Source organism: Netta rufina (genome assembly GCF_964035555.1).
Source record: "Netta rufina genome assembly, chromosome: 2".
Taxonomy (NCBI): Eukaryota; Metazoa; Chordata; class Aves; order Anseriformes; family Anatidae; genus Netta; species Netta rufina.
Window position 1 is genome coordinate 118,864,299 of NC_140124.1, and position 20,633 is coordinate 118,884,931.

At 38.4% G+C, this 20,633-nt stretch overlaps 1 protein-coding gene across 1 annotated transcript; it reads right to left on the reverse strand.

Annotated features, from left to right (window-relative positions):
• Positions 1–4,290: 4,290 nt before the first annotated feature.
• On the reverse strand, positions 4,291–18,107 carry LOC311207254 (DGAT1/2-independent enzyme synthesizing storage lipids-like; the record flags this gene model as incomplete). The annotated part of the gene is made up of 6 exons (XM_084283221.1): positions 4,291–4,395; positions 6,200–6,339; positions 6,731–6,791; positions 14,315–14,508; positions 16,189–16,353; positions 17,765–18,107. 6 exons carry the CDS (start codon positions 18,105–18,107, stop codon positions 4,291–4,293), a joined length of 1,008 nt encoding a protein of 335 aa, XP_084139347.1.
• Between the last annotated feature and the right edge of the window lie 2,526 nt (positions 18,108–20,633).

A 20,633-nucleotide genomic window follows, 5' to 3' on the forward strand; every position in this document is an offset into this window, starting at 1 on the left:
CTCTGCAGGCTGTGTGGGATGCTTGTAGCATCCTGGATGCGTGCTGGGACCCTTCCTGACACCACACACTCAGCAACTTCTCCAAAAGCCACTTCTCCATCGACCAGAAATCATGCCTCCCACCTTTCCTGTTCCCATGTTTTCCATTTAAAACCATAACGTGTTTAAATTTAAAACTTCAGATGCCTACACAACTGCAAATATTTGTGCTTAGACTTTTAAAAATACAGAGGTCTCTTTCCAGTGACGTTTGAAATGGTCAGGAACTTCAAACCTGGATTAGATTCGGACTGAATATGGAGGACACTGACAAATTTATACCATCTTCATTCCCCAGTTTGACAACCAGAAGTACAAAGATTTAATTTTTATTCAGTTTGATTAGGGCAACAGGAAGGCAATATGATATGCAAATCACATTATCTAAACAATGTCTGGTATCTGTTTGTTTGTTTTTTACAGTGTTTGGTCTCTTTGACATGTTTTGCATACAACTCAAATACTTGTTCTCTGATTATTTCCATAAACCAAAACTTCTTTGCCTTAAATCTTTTTAGCCAGAGATCAGGAACATTTAGGAAATGTTGGTATTCTTACCACAGAGTAAAGTGAAGTTGCTATATTGATGGATTTTTTTAAGGATTTTACTGGGGAAAGGTTTTTGTATTTTTATTATTATTATTATTATTTATTTATTTATTTATTTTTGTGGGGAGGGTTTTGGTATAGGAAAGGGAGAAATAGTAATATATGCCATTATAGAAACAACTCTGGAAGAACCCTATGAATACAATAGGCTTCATTTCTGAAAGTTAAAAAACAAACAAACAAACAACAACAACAAAAAAACACAGCTGGGATTCATTGGAAATAATGTTAGGGTTGTGCTGATGTTATGTATTTGATAAAATTGGGGTGGGGACCTCATTCACATGCAGACTATATTCAGTGTATGTCTGCTAATATGCCTGGACATGAACAGGAGTCCAAAACACACAGTCCAGAGTAGTTTTGCCCTTCAGCATAGCTTGAGTCATGCTGCTTTAGTTCTCAAACTCTCCTCCTGAAGTCATGCGTGCTGTTCTGTGTGCTGTATCTGACTGAAATTAGTATTCCTGAATCTTTGCAGTTTGGACACATTTTAAGCAATGTTGACGTAGATTTGACTGTCCCGCAGCCTTGGATATGATTCCTGGATCTACCTGATATGTTATTATAAATAAATGCAATAAATAAGAGGATATTGCAGTTACACCAGGCTTGGTTCCAGACATACACGTTTATTTCGCTACTGTACCAGCTGGACTGAAATTCAACAGTTTTCAAAGCAACAGCACTGTTCTGATATCAACTTTAGGTAAGATAATTTTAGCATCAATTGGGTACAAACTCTGTGTATCTTTGTCATGCTTTTTTGACTATCTTTTACATTTATATAATCTACTGGACTTCTGAGCTGGGGTTGTTCCATTGTGCATTTTTATAACTTTATTTACATTATTGACAATTTATTTTTTCAAAGCTACCAGCAGAACTTTTTCCCCTAGTGCAGCATCTTAAAAAGTCATAAATGTGGTTTGGGTTATGAGACAGGGAAAGGTCATCTTCATTTGCTGGGTTTACATTTCTTTTTTTATACATAACAGAGAAGCTGGAAAATTTGCATTGTAGGGGAATCATCTCGTAGACAATTACAATTGTATTTTTATGAAAAGAAGCTCTACTTTCTGCTAGTTTCTGTAAGACCAGTTTCTAGTTCTAGTTGCTATATTAGAGCAGTTCTAGATTAGAATTCTGTATTAGAGAATACATGTTAGTATTCTAACATGCAGGGGGGGGAGGTTAACTATTTTCAGTAGAAAAATCAGTCTTATTCTTCATTCAAAACCACTTGGCTCTCTAAATAATATTTTTGTCCATCATCCTGAGAACCCAGTAAATACTCTAAGACAACTGTGATAAAAGAAAACCAACAGAAAGTAAGTTTCACTCCATCTCACTTCAGATAAGCTGTAGATAATGTAGGGATGCAGGTGTTAAGATGAAATAGCCCAGAAAAACCTTGAGTTGTTATTAACAAACTGTACCAAGCTGTCTGAGATACAGGAGCTCTAGGCTCAAATCCCCACTTTGAAAGAAAGCTGTTGTTCTGATTACATATCCTCTGTCCAAGGCTAGTGCTTTATTCCAAGTTGCAGCACAGCCCCTACTATCAGGTACCAGAGTACATGGAGTTTGAAGGTTGTGTTGCTCTCAGAATACAGACGACAAGTATATTAACTGATGATGTTAACGTGCTTGAAAAATAGAATAGGATAGCGAATGGTGCTGTCTAGTCCTTCCACATAGTTCTGTGATATAAGGAATGCTTTTAGATTCATTACTCCTAATTCCTGTTGGTTCATCATCTGTGTTTATTTTAGTACTTGATAATCCTTTCTTTTAGTTCATTTTCTCACTTGAGTTAAGCTCCATTTTTGAATTTTAGCTTGTATTGTTGGAGTGCATTATACACGGCTTCATGGTTTGAATTCCTATTCATGTCAAGGCATACTAGTCAGCATCTTGGTTTGCTTTAGTTTGTCAACTCCTATGCATGTTGCATCTCCGCTGAGAGAAAAATCTTTCTGCCTGCATACTGCAATTATAGTTAAGGGGTTCAAGTAAACATTCTTATGTCCTATGACAGATCTGAGTTTTTTTCAGGACAGGATTCTTGTCTTTTTGCTCCGGGGAAATAACATTCTTCAAGGGATGCTCACCTGTCCATTCTGTTCCTTTTTTCAGATATGCAAGAAATATTTAGAGAGAAGCAGCATGAGAAGAGAGGTTTATTTTAATCCAATAGATAGATTTAGTTTTCTAGTGACAACAAGCTAATATTATACATGCCACATAATTTTTTAGTATGTGCAGGGGCAAGATATTAGAAGTACAGGAGGACAGAAAATGAGGCAAGAAAATTACTTTCCTTCATGTTTGAAGTTAAGAGACTTGGTTGCTTTTAATGGCAAATTGAAAAGATTACATGAAGTTCTCCCACTCCCACCAATAACAACAACCCATAGCTTGTAAAAACACGTTCTGTTTTTTAGCAAGTTTCTGTATGCTGAAAATCGTATTAGGAAGACAACACTGCCTATATCCTCCCTTCCAAGCAGGCACTTCAGCTCAATCCATATGGGAATGGATGTGTTGCAGTACCTCATTTTTAGGCGAACCACCAGTGGTTACAAGCCTCAGGCCTGCATTAGATAAGCTCTCCTCACTCCACTCCCTGGGAAGCCTGGGTGAGTGTAGCACATCTGTACTGCAAATAGACTGTGACGCAGTCACTCCGACTACAGGCAGCCTCATCTGCTAAATCAGTATTGCATGGTGCAATAGTGCATGAATGTACCAGCACAGACTTGAAAGTACTTTCTACATGTATTTGCAAAGTGCTACAATTAACTGAAGCTTTTTTTTCCACTCTCTTTGAGAGTGCAAAACTAAATTTTGCCTCAAAGTGTAGTTGGAATCTGAACCACGTATTTCTGTTACTGTATTACTTCTTCCCTAGAGTTAGCCAGATTTGTTTCATTCTCTCATAAAAGGGCAGCAGGACATAAAACGAGATGGGAGACTTTTTCTCCCCCATAAGAGGGAAGTCCTGAATGCAGAATTCTTACTTTCTAGGATAGTGAACCATTACACTGATGTATTTGTATGAGTCTAATACCTGTTTTAATGGGATTATTTCTCTTTGCATATATTTGCAGAAAAATGATCCAAGCAACATATCATTAGCTAAAGGCATTTTCTCTTCTCACACTTGTGTGAGGTCTAGCTTGGAAGGTACTGACGGAGTGCCTGCTAGACTGCAGTTCAGTGGGACAACACCTACTCTGGGATACTTTTCTGAGACTGGACAGTGAACAGCTCAGAAAAAAACAACAACACAGAACTAGGTAAAACTTCTCAAACTTTCAGATATATGTAAATACCTTTTTCTTAGGAACCTGTCAAATATTGGCTACGTGATTTCTTCTTGGTAAATTTAGCACTTGCATTGCTATTATACACAAGTTTTCTTGTTCAAGGGCTCACTCCTTCTGACTTCAAGAATATCCTCCAAAGCCATTGACTGAAAGAGCTTACAGGGGGGAACCTTCAAAACATTATTGTTTTCTTCTGTTGAATCTGTAGAAACTTGTACATTAAACCGGTTAAACACCAATTAGTCATCACTGCCACAGGACATTGTTTTTTACTATATATTGTAAAAACAATGAAATAAACATAAGCATTCTAATCACTTTTACGATGTCTATCAAATCGGTCCATTAAAGCCTTCCATATGCTGCCTGGGATCGTTTGGTGCTTCTTTATCAAAGCCTGAACTGCACTCTTTGTCTGAAAAGAGAGGAGAAAGTTGGCCTTTACATACCTACATATGCAATAACGAACAGTACAATCACTGACTTCTTCTCACAGTTTTAAAAGGTATCCAGGCAGTTCACATACAGGTCTACTTTAAGAAAAAAAAGTTGTCTATTACATTAGCTAGTTATCCTAACAATGCTCTCCTTGAAAAGGAAGGGAATAAAAACATTGAATTGCAGTTTGGATAGGCTTAAATTATTGGTACTTACCAAACTTGAGATTTACTACGTCAAAGTAGCCTTTAACATATGCAGACATTAAGCTTATGCAACTTCCATCCCTGAAGGCTTTCAAGAGCACTGGTTACAACCTCACTGACCTAGTCTGATCCCATGCTGTGATCAGGAATTCAGACCTCCATATATCCTCCCCAACAAGAATTCTTCTCTGAGTTTATCATATTCAGCATGCATATAAGACACATATCTGTTTACTTTTACTCCAATATCACAGATTTGAATGCAAGTTTATGACAAGGGTGCATAAAATATTAGGTATTTCTGCTAGTGATAAGGAAATAGTATCTCAGTTTTTCCTGATGTATTTAAAATTGAACTAAGGGGAGCCAAGTGCTAGTGATCTACTCCAGAGCAATGGTAGAATATCACTGGGAATATAAGAACAGAGTAGCTAAACTTTTCCTGACACATTCAATTCCTCGCTCCTTTCCAAGGCGGGATCAGATGGCTGTCAGCCAGACCACTGCTCTCATCTCAAACACAATTTAAGTCTTTAACTAATAGGAGACACAGAACACCTAATGCTCTTCCCACTGAAGTAGGTGGTCAAACACCTGACCAAGTAAAGCAAATCAATTCCATGCGAACTTTAAATTTCTCTTTTGCAGGTCCACAAAATACTGTTCCCCCAAAATCCAGGAATACGAGAAAAAAGTCTTAGTAGGAGTTTTGTATGCAGCCTCCTAAGCCTGCTAAGAACAAACTCTACAGCTTGCTGGGACGGTTCTCTTGTAACCATCTGTTATAATAACCTTTAAGAAAGAACCTTACAAGAAACTTGTCGTTCTGGTTTCGCTGTTAGAAAGCCCAGAAAAATCTGCTGTGGATACTTAAATAAATAAATAAATAAATAAATAAAAATCAAGGCGGCTTTTAGATCACTAATTTCTAACCAATGTTTTGATCTATGTATTCCTAGACCATACCAGGTTGTTTTTAATACATCCCTCTTTTCATCTTCTATGAAAAGTACAAGAACACGCATTTTCTGTAAATTAGTATTTTGAAAAATACCTAAATCCTGAATCTATAGAAATTTTTATGTTCCTAGGCTCCATTGATTTCACCAAGCTGTAGGTACTCAAAATATTTCTGTATTTTGGATGAAAATTTTTTGTCACTGATGTTTTTCTTTTGAAAACAAGGCTGAAGCTGTTATTTAGACAAGTTTCTCAAGACATTTGTTCTATATGAAAATTATTTTCCTAGTTACTGAAAACTGAACTGAAAACCTAGCTTATATCATTTCAGTTATCAAGGTTATCGACAGCATGCAAGAAACAAAGTTAGCATTCCCAGGAAGACAGAGCTCACCTGCTTTGAAGGGGTAAGTGCATCCAAATGACCTATTACTACGTCAGTACATACTGGTAAGAATCCATCCATTTTATAATCCTGAAGCTTAACTGCCTATTACTTCAAGAAGCTAGTAAAAGGGTACTTGTCTTTTTTCAAGTGTACAAAAAATGGTTTCAAGTGCATATATAATAGAGCACAAGATGTGTAGTTCAATACTGCAAGTAGAGCCAACTTACCTTTTCAACTAACTCATCTGTAGTTATATTTGGATCATAAGGGATTGGTTCCCCTATATACGTGCGAAATTTAACTGGAAGTCCTCCATATGGAGGAGTAAACGGCAATCGAGTACTTTCATACAATTTTCTGAAAAATCCTGTAAGAGTTGAAGGAGGAAAAAGTGAGATTATAATCATTGAAAACAAAATACAAACTTGAAATCTGATGGACTTGGAAGACTCCTTAAAAATGCATGCTTTATCTGACAATCAAGATGAAATTACAGGATTTAGGTAGATGTTCACTAAAACAAAGCTTAATATAATTAATAGATCACTAAAATAAGACTTCATTAAAGAATCAAATCACACAGCCCCAACCAGTTACACACAAGCTAGTTCAATATTTGAGATACCTCTGACCCCTAGCAGGCACGTTAGAGAAGCTAAATTACAGAGTCTGAAAAACAAAGTCTAGAAGAAAAGTGAGACAAAGAGAAGAGTGGAGGAAACATGCTAAATACTTAAATATATATTTAAAGTCCTTACTTCGTTCTTTAAACATCCTGTATCCTTCTCGTACATTTTGAGTGTACATTGGAATGATGGGCTATGGAATCATGAAAAACATAGGTAAAAATGTTATACAAAAGTTGAATTTATTTTTTAGTTTCTGTTAATGCAGCTAAGAAAATGAATACAGAAGATAATCATCAGTTGGTCAGGCAGCAAACATGGAATTTTGTTACCACTGATACACTGAGAGCTGAGTAAAGCAGTGGCAGTTCCTTGTATTTGGAACTTATCTGACACTCCTGCACTGGAACTTCTGATCATTTATTAACATTCACATCTCAGTTTGGGACACAGATGCATGCTAAACATTTTTCTTAGAAAAGCACGGACAGTCAGACAGTGCATCACCTCCCAGTAGCCAACAGATCGCTGAATGTTTTCCACACCATAAGTGATCACGACAGAAGCTCAAACTTCTGTTCTGCCTAAAGAAGACAATACATCAACAAGCTTCTTCACACTGCCATTAAGCGCCTTTATCAGGACATTGGTTCCGAGTTTTATGTCTCTGAACCCATCGTGGAAGCCCATCCTGGCCCTCAGGAATCTTACCTGAAGGCTGTACCAATGAAACTGATGTGTTTTCAGAAAATTCTGGTAGATGCATTTTTATTTTCCCAAATGAAATTAAAAAAAAAAAAAAAAAAAAAAGGAGTAAAACATGCTGAATCATAACAAAGAACTATTTTTTGGCCATGATGAACAATCACATATCCTCTCTGCAATGATCAGGGAAAAAATTATAAGTGAGCAATACAAATTTTGTGGATTTGTTGATAAGCAAGTGTGGCCTGAAACTGTCAGCTTCACACAGGTCACTGATAGAGGAAATCTATATAAGCCTGCAAAATTTACAAAATTCACACAATTGATATTACTTTTAATGACAGCTCCTATTTAGGGCACTGAAATAAATATACTAATATGATATTTTCAGCAGCTAGTCTGCTCTTCATTCATGGCTATCAAATATGTATTTCTTTGCTTATGTGGGAGAAGATACTGAGCAGAGCTAACCAAATTATCAAAATTATTTATTTTGCAATGTGGAAGTTACCTTTAATAAAGAGGCACATTGTTTAGTAGATATATTTATGGAGATAACCCAAGGATGTACTCATTCAAATACTGGGAAGAATTTTAGTTTTCACAGATGTTACAAATACTATCCTCCATTACACTGTTTTTAGAAAGCTGGTTTCTAGTTGGACTTAGAAGTTATTAAAATTGAACAATTAACATCCCAAGTGAAGGCATTTTTAGAGACCATCATGCTAGTCTGCACGAAAGTTTTTTTCTTCTTTTTCCTATTCGTAACCGCGTGTTTTAGCTAAAACGATTAAATATTGTGCCATAATATTCCAACAGACAGGGAAGTCCACACTCCTTTCAAGCAATTAACTAATACCTGCTCTCCTGAGATGATATTATGACACAAGAACATGACTTCATACCTTTAACTCCCTCCCCACCTTCTGAATGTTCAAACCTACAGCTATAAACGTCCTTGAAGCGCATCCTGCCTGCTACAGCAAAGGAAAAAAATAAAAGTGAGCATACACATGCAACATAAGATGCACTGTTCTTTTGGGACACTTAGCTGGGAGGAACGAGTACCAGAGATTTCCAGAGACTTACAGTACAAGTACAGCTACTTAGAGCACTGTACAGCTGTATCATGGAAGTCTGCATGGAGAATGGAGCACAGTAGCCCATGTAAATGAACTGCTGTTGGTGTAAGAGTTAGCTCTGGTTTCACTATACTGTGATGCAGTGCAGTACTTAGCTGTGAGCAGGCAGATGATTAAATCCTTGGGTTTGACTCAAGGATTGTTCCAGCAATACAATATCAGAATCATATTTTTCATTTCTGATGTTTTAAAGGGCAACTGAATCAACCCTCTCATAGCAAAACAGAATTAGAAGAGCAACTTCAAAAATACATATTTTTTTTTCTGAATATATTAGCCCTATGATTGTGCTGTTAGAAAGACACAGAGCTTCAATAGCTGTTTACAGCAAGGCATCTATCTCGGGCAGGCAGACAGAGAAAGCCTAGTGATTATTTGGTAACCTCTCAGCTTCTGGTTCTTTTTTCTCAGTTATTTTTAGTCCATCTTATTGGCTTTTCTGGATGCAGACTTACATCCTGATTAAGTCTGGCTTTTCTGCCTGTGCCTTAGAAGCGCATACCTTGAGTAATCTGTGTTAACTGATATTACAGTAAAAGCTTAAAAGTGAACTACCTTAACATCCTGCTGAAAGGCAGCAAGTTGGTGTATCAAATAAACTCCATAATAGAAACCAATTTATGTTTCTCAGCTCCCACAAACATTGCTGTTTTTAAGTTGCCATTTGTGAGGAAAGTGATACTGTATTAAAAGGTTTATATCTTTCCCTTTGGATGTACATATAAAATGTAAGTGGGAGTCTAAAAAAAAAAAACACGTTATGCATTTATTGCAGTGTCACTGACTGAAACAAAAAGTTTTGCCATTTCTCTGCCTAAAGTTAAAATCACGTATTACAAATAAGAAAGTGGTCAGCTCAAGAAGCATTGCAGAATGCAAGTAGATGCTCACATTCAGCCCACCTCATCAGTTTCTCAAAGTAAGGTCTGGTATAATAGTATAAATAAATATGCAAGAAAAAGACCTAAGTAAATCCAAATAAAGAACTCAAAGCAACAGAGACCATTTAATGAGAAAAAAAAATACATATATCAAAAATATCAGAGGTACATAAAGCTGTGGTAAAAAATCCTTCAGAATAAGGAGTTATGGGAAAATATCATAAATTAACTCTTAAAAATAACCAGTAATATCTTCTAAAGTCATACAACTACTGGACACTTTAAAAATAGCACATTAAGTTTCTGCTATTAATTGTCTATGTCATTTAAAATGGTGGAAAGCCATCAAGACAAAACACTTAAATATTAAGAACAATGCAAGAAAACATTTTTTTTGCTTTAAGGAATCTGGCAAGCAACTAAAAAAGTTTTTGCATACAATGATCAGCTGATGAACAACAGAGAAACTAACAGTTCTTAGGCTGATAAAAAGTGGTACACACTATATATGAGTTTGTGCCTGTAACAGAGGCACAAGCCAATCCACAGGGCCGATTAGCTGAGAAGCAATAATCTATAGGTTTAATTTGCAATGCTGGAACTGAGCTGGATCACACCCAGCCAACTCAAAAATCACAAAATAGTTGAGGTTGGAAGTGACCTCAGTCACTTCCAGTCCGAAATCCCTGCTCATACCAGTTAGCCTCCAGCATGTACTGGTGCCTGGGGTTAGTATCCCCTATGACCAGGGCTTGGCATTTCCCTTTGCTGAGCTTAATGAGGTTTCTGCCTACTCACTGCTCCAGTCTCTCAAGGTCTTACTGGAAGGCAGCACAACCCACTGGTGTACTGGCCACTCTTCCCAGTTTCGTACCATCAGCAAACTTAGTGAAGGTACGCTGTCCCATCATTCAGATCATCAACGAAGGGTTAAACAGTGTTGGACCCAGTATTGACCTGTGGGTACTGCACCAGTGACCAGCCTCCAGCTTGACTGTGTGCCAGTGATCACCACCTTCCCAGCCCAGACATTGAGCCAGTTCTCAATCCATCTCACTGCCTACTTATCTAGCTCAGATTTCCTCAGCTTGTCTACAAGGACGTTGTAGCAGGCAATCAAAAGCCCTACCAAAGTAAAAACAGATATCGTCCACTGCTCTCCCCTCATCTCCACACCAGTCATCTCATCATAGAAAGTCATCAGATGGCTATAACTGACCACCCCTTTGCAATTTGTGTCTGAAAGGGGTTTCCATTATTAGTGGCTCCATCGTTTTCCCTAGGAACTGAGCTGGCTTGCCTGTAGTTCCCCACACTCTTCTTCTCGCCCATCCCGAAGACAGGTTTGATATTTACTTTTTTCCAGTCAACAGGAACCTTTCCTGATCACCAGAACTTTCCAAAGCCAATTGACAGCTGCCTTGCAATAACACCAGCCAGCTCCCTCGGCATTCGTCCCACAGACCAGACTTGTAATTGATTCCTTCTTTTTCTTTCTTCATCCTATGTGCATCAGTGTACAAGCACTTCAGAGAAGCATCCAAAGCACATCAATTTCCCAGAAGCAGTATGAGAGCTTTCCCCCAACACTGTCCTACAGGTACTTCCTTATTTGCCTGCCCATGCTCAGGATGAGCTCACTTCAGTAGTTTTGTTGATTACCACGTCCCTACTGTTTACGTCACCCTCGACCCTTTGCTAAATGAGCCTGTCCACAACTTCCTCGCCTGACTGAGGATTACTCCCTCCCTTCCCCTTAATCCCTAGGGATTAATCCCTAGTTTACCATCACCTGTTACAGGAAAGCAGGGCCTAGTTATATCGTGACAGCCTCCAACTAAAGGGGCTACCTCCATAATTCCAGCATTCTTTTAACTTCCATGTGTGTATATTAAATTATAGAAAAGAAAGAAAACCAAAGTGTTTGAAGCACTATTTTGTAGGAAATTTACAAACAGTAGTTCCTGCTTATCTTTTACCTAACTAGATTCAAACTGGTTTTTGGCATAGATAAAATACAGGGATGAAGGCTCCTCCCCATTAGCCCACCAAAACTGAGGCACAGACAGCGGGAATTACTGAAGATCAGGTCACTGACATACTTAACTTCAATTGATACAAATATATGTCCATGAAGATCATAGATTTACATTAAATAGTAGTATTTTCCTTCTCTGACCCTGTATAAGCAGGATAGTTACACAAGATGACGTGGAAACTGAGTGGGGAAATCTGCAGGCAAGAATTAAGGCTGAAACTACATTCCTGGCTTGTTTTTCATCAACTTTTCTAGAGGAAGAACTGTTAAACTTCCATAACATTAAATAAAGAATAGGAATGTGTATTCAGATGTGTAAAGTTATTTCTGTCTTGAAACCCTCCTGTTCAAGTAACCTATGGCAGGTTTCGAACTTCCATGTAGTTATTATGAGGACTGTAAAGTGTGTTTGGTTCTTCAGTTGATGGCTACACCATATGTTTAGTAAACTCAAAACAAGGTGATGCTAGTCTTCTTCTGCCTTCAGCCATGATCCAAGTATTAGGAAAGCACATGGATTGCTACATTACAGAGCAAGTTCTGTTAGTTTAGACGAGTCCATCCCCAGACTTGAGTCAACCTATGAGACTGGTTTGACCAGTAATGGAAAGGATGCAGCAAGGGTAAGCAGGAGCAATCAAACTCCAACTTTGTCAAAAGGTGGACTCCAGTTAATACTGTAGCATAACCTTATGTAAAAAATTGTACATATAGTTAATGTTGCCCAGGCTAGTGTTAAATGCACAGCACCTTTTTTTTTTTTTTTTTTTTGTGTGTGTGTAAGTGTTCTGTTATCTAAGGTATTTCTGGTCAAAGATTTCCGGAGAAATATCAAAGATGCCCAAGATTCAGTGGAGCCTGCAAGTTAATTACAGGGATGCTCACCATACTGAAATCCCAGTGGCACTCTATTAAGGTCACTCAGAATTGTTTAACTCAATTTTTATTTAAAAAAAAAAAAAGACATTTCATTTAAGAGTTACATTATAAGGTCGCAAGTGAAGTGAAAACATCTGGCAAAATATTATTCAAATGTCTGAGGTAGCTTGAAAGACATATGAAAATAAAATTAAGCAAGATCACTTGTTGAAGTGACATTGCTTTCAGACTGCTCAAGTGTATTATTAATACAGAAGAGGAAAGACTATAAGGGAATTCAAAATGCACATACGAATTTGATTGGGTTTATCCTATTCAGACTGGTATTTTCTAGTAGTGGTAGCGTATAATATAAATGTTAGTCAAAATACTTCATATATGTCTGTGCTTTTTGAGAGAAGGGTAGAGAGGGGGAACAAAAGCACAGAAATGTGACGCTCTTAAAAGGCCACACAACAAAGAGGTAGAAATAGGACTCCAGGTCTAAAAGTACTTTATCCATTGGATAATCCAATTCCTCTAATTGTTTGCTAGCATTTTGTTATCTCCCACAAGATTTCAAAGACAGATATAGTTATGAAGAAATACTAAACTGAAGCGTGCATTTTGCAAGCCTAGGTTCTTTTTAGTAGGAGTTTTGGCACAAATAACCAAAAGTTTGAGAATCAACATGTTGAATGGGGGACAGAAACAGATACAGATAGACACAAAAAGTAAAAAGAATGGCAACAAATTCAAGCCTTATGGGAAGAACTCCACTTCCTCTAAAAATTCCCTGTAAAATTCTCTTATATAGATGGAAAAGGATTACATTTATTTGGAAGGCCAAAGAAAAACACAGGAGAAGATGGGGCATTCATAAGAATGTACAGAAGAAACTTAGGATTTTGCAATTCCATGAGAAAGCTCATGGCAGAATAGATGAAGCCTGGATGTATACTAGTACTGTCACAAACACTCACAGTGCAAGGTATGCTAAGTCTAAATTAAGAAAGAAAACTGGTCTCTACTTTTGATGATAGGAAGTGGGAGTTAGGAAAGAGACAGTGTCGCTGCTCTTCAAGCTCTATGCCATCCCAAATAAAGTTGTCTCCTAGAGCCTGTATCAGAGAAAGAGTTGCACACGTGGGAGTCTCACAGATGGGAAAACTCAGAGCCAGTGGTGGAAGCTTGTATTTGTAGATCATCATCCATATGGAAAATCTAAATGAAACTGTGTCCATGTGTACATGTATATTTTCACAGTGCGAATCAACACAGACACTCCTCTAGAGGAAAAGAGATGATGCTGAGGATCAGACAACACCAAATACATCTCAGTGCTCTGCATCTACTTAGAACTAATTCTTGTCTTGTACCATTGACTGAACACACATTTGCAGCTGGAGCGTATTAGGTTCCACTTCTGGTTTAGTATCAGACAAAATGCATGCAGCTCTGGTACTCAAACACTATTCCATGATGCAAATGAAAGCATGGTAGGTGAGGGAGACAGAAAAACTGTTTCAGAAGTGCACATATGATTCCAACTCAAATGCTAATGTAGAAACACCTTGTGTTAAGCTGATGCAATCTTTCACAAACATTAAGAAAAGTAATGGCAAGAACAAATCCTGGAGCCTTTCAGAATATAAGAAAAGAAAGGAATGTAACGATATGATGTTAACAAACCACATGAGAATGACTGGGTACGCAGAAGTAAAAGAAAGATAAAGTCAGAAAATAAATATAGTAGGATGGAAAAAAAACATAACATTGTGAATGACCACAGTGTAGATTCCTGAAATACAGTCAAGACATGTTAGATGCCCACAAGACGGAACTGTAGAAACAGAACTGAGGAAATGAAGCTGTTGCAAGGCATCCAGGAAAAAAGGCTATACAGTTCCATGAAACTCATGCTCCCTATGGTTACTAAGTTTGAAGAAGGCAGTGGGCAAAGGAAAAGAAATCCCTACTCCCAAGTCTCTTCTTCTGTATGGAATATACTCCGATGCTTCTAAACTGCATTTTATAATGAAACTTGCATGCAATAAGCATAAACGCAGATTGGTAGCATAATACTCACCACTTTTGCATCTAGAGCAACCTGAGCAAAGCCTTTTCGATTTCCCCACATGAGCTGATAACTTTCATCGCTGAATAGTGCTTCTCTAACTCCACCTGGTGATATAGACACCAGGTGACCATTCTTCAGTGCACTGAGACACTCCTCCCTCGTACCTGGCATAACACCAGTCACTTCTAACAGTAACTTGAGTCCTGTAATAAATAAGCAGCATGTAAGAACAAGTTTACAGCTAAACAAAAAAAAAAAATCTAATAGCTGTGTTTAGACTAAGGCAAATTTGTACTAAGTAAATAAAACATGTACAGAGTAAATATTGGCTAAGTGACAGTGTTTTTGCCCAAATGTTATAAAGATAAAACAGTTTATCAAGAGCACCACCATAAGCCAATGCCTACATATGCTCCTTTCCATAATTATCAAGCCAGCAGCTATGCAACTGAGACTTGTGCCTCATAGCTAGATATCTGAAAACAAACATCTAATTCTTCCTCCTGCTTTTTAAATAGGTTTTAATGTAGAAGAATTATCTTTTTCAGTACAATACAGGTTATTGCAAAAATAAACACCTAACAAACACATAATTTAAGTGTTCTTTTAAAATGTAATTTTTAACATTATAAACATTAAGGTTTTTAAACTGTAAAATTGAGTGTTCTGTGGTTAAATTGCAAACTACTTGGGTTAAATTGGGCTGCTGTATGACTCTTTAGATGCATGAATGGCCCAAGTTAAGAGGACAGTTTCAGCATTGCACAAACCAGTGAACGGTTCACACAGTTTATGACACCAAGTTGGGTGGAACTTTTGATCTGCTCGATGGCAGGAAGGCTCTACAGCAAGATCTGGATAGGCTGGATCAATGGGCCAAGGCCAACCATATGAGGTTCAACAAGGTTAAGTGTCAGGTCCTGCACGTGGGGCACAACAACCCCATGCAACGCTACAGGATGGGGGAAGAGTGGCTGGAAAGCTGCCTGGGAGAAAGGGACCTGGGGGTATTGGCCAATAGCCGGCTGAATATGAGCCAGCAGTGTGCCCAGGTAACCAAGAAGGCCAACAGCATCCTGGCTTGTATCAGAAACAGTGTGGCCAGCGGGACCAGGGTAAAGACCATCCCTCTTTACTCAGCCCTGGTGAGGCTGCACTTCGAATACCCTGTTCGGTTTTGGACCTTTCGCTACAGGAAGGACATCGAGGTGCTGGAGCATGTCCAAAGAAGGGAAACAAAGCTGGTGAGGGGCCTGGAGTACAGGTCTTATGAGGAACTGTTGAGGGAACTGGGGTTATTTAGCCTAGAGAAAAGGACGCTAGGGAAAACCTTAACACTCTCTACAACTACTTCAAAGGAGGTCGTAGCAAGGTGGGCTCTTCTCCCAGGCAAGAGGACAAGTAGTATTAGTCAGTATTACAGAGCCACTCTTTCACAGTAATTTTTTCAAACAAGTTGCACCCTACTCCAGGTGTTGTTCAAAAATACAGATTTGACATCACACCCCACTGCAATGTCTACCCCATGCAGAGGGCAGGTTGGTAATTAATATCCTACTATTCACCAGACTCTTCATAGCTCATTTCTGATGAAGCAGCATTAGATTAATAACATAGTCCTAACCTACACTTTCTAATGAAGCATGAAATTTCATCCAAATACGTCTATTTATTGGCTTTACAGTGTCTTATCAGTATTTTTATGACCTTTTATTTACCAAGCAGGGCATTCTACTCTGTTTTGCTTTCTGCATCTACCAGCTTACTCCCCCGGCTTTTAGTTTAAAAGCTGCCTTCAAGGCATAATAAATATTAATTCCACAAAAACTAGCAACGGTTTGATTGAATTCATGATGCCTAAATAGAAAAGAATGTGTTCTTACCTGGTAAACGAAAGACAAAATGATCGGCTACTGACAGACAAAGTCTTTTCTTCCAGAGAAACAGCCTAGATAAAAAGTAAAGGTAGTCTATGGGAATAGCTCCATGGTAGTAAACAAGAATGCCTGGTCCTTCTGGTAGGTTTTCCACACCATGAAGTTCATAACCTGTTTGGGATGTAAAGCAACACACCAACAGTGACAGCTGTAAATTATATGGCAATTCAAAACATTTTTTTACTGTCCTTTATTAAAGGACTTCTGTAGAGTTGTAAAAGCCTCTGCAGTAGCTTTAAAAGAATTATGTTCTGGATGGAATGTTCAATTAACAGCAAAGAAAAAGCCCCTCAACAACCACAGATTATCCTACTCAATGGACTAACTTGTTGATCAATTTAACCATCAGATCAGACTCTAACCTGACATTGAACCAGAACTGTTGCCCGTTAGGAACTTTTTCCACCTCTAAGTGCAATAAAAAACAAACAAGAAAACATTATCATACTGCTATGACTCTCATTCTCATGATGAAACTGTTTCAGACAGACAAGGATTTCAAAGTTTGGGAATGGATGACCTTTTAGGTAAACATTCAAGTTACAAAGAGTTGGGCTGGGAACCCTTTCATTCTGATTTGACATAATAAAAAGTTGACCTGGTTTGCAGGCTCAAGTCCAAGACAGAATCCACAATAATCCCGAATAGAAATTCTCTCCACAAGACTTAAATGCACTCACTTAACAAGGTAAGGGAACTTCCTCATGGGCATGGACTTCTATAAATACTTCTCCTGGCTCTTCCTACGTTTGATGTATGTTTCAGGTGGAATGAGAGTAGGAAGCTAATGCATACAAAGGCTTGAGAAAGCCACAGCTTCCACTAACTAAAAAAAAAAAAAAAATCTATTCCATCTGGTCTGCCTTTATCTCTATCCCTGCTACAGCTCCTTTCATAAGCCATTTGAAGAGAAGGACAGGGATGGTACAGGCAGGGTCCTAGCAAGAGGTGGACAAAGTTTTAGACTGCAGTATACTTCACAATTACACAAAAAAGTTGTGAGGAAGGGTAGCAACATAGAGAGCCTGTTGTTCTTTATCCTTAGGGCAGCAAATTAAGTCCTGCTAATAGTCTTAAACTACACCTGTGGTAAGAACAGGTGCCTAGCTTGTGGCTGAGAATTTTCCTAGGGATTAGGGTGTGGTGAAAGCGTCTAAAGGTTAAATATAACATAACTGAAAAATCAGAGTACTTGTAAATTCTGCTACAGTACAAACAGAAATAATTCAATACCACATTTATTTTTCCATATGGCTCTTGGAATTATTTAAAATTTTCATAACAGAATAGTTTTCTCCAACTAAAAAGACAGTAATTACAGTTCCAAATAGTTGTTTTGTTTTGATCATATAAGCAGGTTACAAACAGCTACTAAATTTAAAAAAAAAACAAAAAAAACAAAAAACAAAAAACCACCACCACCACCACATTTACTTACAGAGAAGTTAGCAGAACTAACATTTACACCATACCTCACTCAAAATTGTAATTCAAAGCTTCAGGCAAGTCATGTCACACTTACCATGCCATATTCTTGCATATATATCCCAAAAGCTTGCCACAGTTTTCCTTGCACTATCCCAAACTTCACTCAAGGGATCTTTTGTGGCTTTTACCTCATCACTCCTCTGATATATTAAAAGCAAAACATTAGTAAGGTAAATGAAAAAGAGGATTGTTAAAGGAACAATAAAAAAAATTAACATTGCACTAATTGTCACCAAGATGATGACCACATGGAAAAAATATTTCTTTAGGTACTCCACAGCAGTCCATTCTTCCAGTATGTAAGCAAGGTAGCTTAGGTAGGTCATAGGTAGCTGTCCTGAGGCACAGGATTCTCTTCTACCTATCATTTCCTGCATGAGAGAAGGGAAAAAGTTTAATTTCTCTGATTATGCAAGCTTCTAATTTAGAAAAACGATTTACTGTGGAGGTAATTGATGCCTATTTTGCACAATTATACGTTATAGCACAGAGTTATACGTTTTTTCTCTCTCTGTCATGTTGATAGCTGCTTTACACTATTGCCTGTAAAGAGTGATGAGATTATCATATATACTTACGGATCTTTCAATACTGCTAGACAACAGGGACTCATGGTACAATGGTTGGAGCCTGGAGTACAGCCAGGGGATCAGAAAAGCAAGCTACACACCTTGGGAACACCTTTATTCCCAGCAGACCTTCAAGACTATTGAATGCTCAAACTATCAACCTCTGGAAAGTTACCAGCTACAACAGAAAGGCATTTTTATATTAAGCTCTCGGAGGATCCTGAAGGAAGTGTGAGGACCCATGGAACACATCCACTGTCAAAACCATTTATCTGTGTAAGATTTCTGTGGTTAAGTGACTTAATTTTTAGAAACTCAAAACGTTAGTAAGTGCTTTCAGCAGTTGGTCAAGAAGACTGCCACCAGAGGTCTGGGCTCTTTCGATCCTCCTCAGAACCCAGCCTTTGGTTCTGGTTGTTCTCAATTCGGTACCTAGGTGAGGGAAACCAACAGAAGAGTGAGTTACTGAGCTAGAGGAAGAGCCAGCAGGAAAAACCTGTACAACTGTGGCTCCTTCTGGAGGGTAAGAGGTGACTGGGACAGCATTTGCTACTGCTAGCAGCACTGTAAAAAGCAGCTCTTCCCTGCTGTTCCCCATCCATACAACCACACCAACACACCCTTCTTTCAGATTTTCCATGGGTCTAGTGGTATTTTTGCCCCAAATGCAGCTATTTCCTTAGTCTATTCCTGCACCTGGCTACCTGTCTTACAGCAGGTAACGGTCTCTCTAGTGTGCAACATGACAGCATCCCTTGCTTACCTTAAGTCTTAAGAATTAGCCAGATATTACGATCATATTCAGCGATTCATAACTGAATGCAGCTTTTATTTACCCTAATCAGGTTACTGCTTGTTGAACAAGCAACTTTCCGGTCCAACACCGGAACAAGTACAAACAAGAAACAAATCACAGCTGCCAGTCAGTGCCAAGACCATAAAGCACGGCAAGCCCAGACTCTTCTGACTTCAGCTGACTACTTACAGGAGCAAACCTGTTCTACAGCACTGACTCCAACCCCCCATCTTTTTATTTCTCTAAAGCACTGGATAAAATACTTTGGTGAAGTGGTGTAAAACAGCTCCGGTACCACAGAGCTCAGCTCCCCAGGACACGGGATGGCTTCCAAGCACAAACAAACTTCCAAAGCAAACACAGTAACTGTAAGAAGAGCAAACTAGGAGCACGAAGGAAGCAAGTACTGCTTTAAATCATGCTCAGCATGTCACAAACAAATGAAACTTACATGATAAATAACATCACTAAATTAGCAGAATTGTTTATATACTGATGACAAATACCTGGCTAAGATGTAGCAAGATCTAGAAGTTCTCACTGAAGAGAGATTTTATAGGTAACACGAAAGACATAAAAGCAGTAGTCCGCATGATTTAGATATTAAAATCTCTACTCTGAAGGTGTTTAAGAAGGTTAAGGCTGATGGTGTGGTGCTACCCTACAGAAAGGATGTAACTACTTGTTTGAAGTTGGTGATAAGGATAAGGACTACAAATCCTCAGTGCTTGTGAAGTGTGCTCTGCTGAAAGGGCCAAGGAGAAGGCAGTGTTAAGAGCTTGCCCCAGGCTACCGAATCACAAGTATTAAACGCTGCTGGGAATAACTCATTCAACCTGTAGCATGGGCTGAAGGAAGGGATTTGGTGTTGTTAGTGAGGCTTCGGACTGGGAACAGAGACTAGCCAGCAACATAGTTTAGATCTCCTTGAATTTGGAGATAAAGCTTCCATACAGATAGTAAATATGCTGATAATAAAGTAAACTTTTCTAACCATTGTATGATCTGAAGATTAACTTGAATATATTGAACATGTCAATTGCCAAGTTCCAGTCTAAGATTAATATGTCCAGGTATCTTCTAATACATAACATTCTTTGCAAAAAAAAAAAAAATTCCCTCTGACCTCATTTTTGGTAATTCTTGAAACACTAGGGGAAACCCAGAGGAATGGAAGAGATTTAATATCACTCCAAAGTCCCCCAAGAAAAGTAACTACAGTCTCAGCAGCCAAAGAAATCACCAGCAAGATTACTGAAAAGCTGGTACTGGACAAATGTGACTGATACCACTCATTACAATTTTGTGGGAAATGACCTTGCAAACAAATGCACCTCAGTTCTTTGAGGGGTTGAGAGGTTTATATCTTGTGTAGGCTTTATGTGAGCAGCTGCTCAGAGGCAACACCCACCTTTCCACCACCACTCTCCGCATCTGGCCCCGTCTGCAGCAGTACCAGCTGGCTCCTTGCTAATAAATAACTGCTGGCACAAAGCAAAGTCACTACTGGGAGCAGCCCAAACTTAACCTGGCCTACG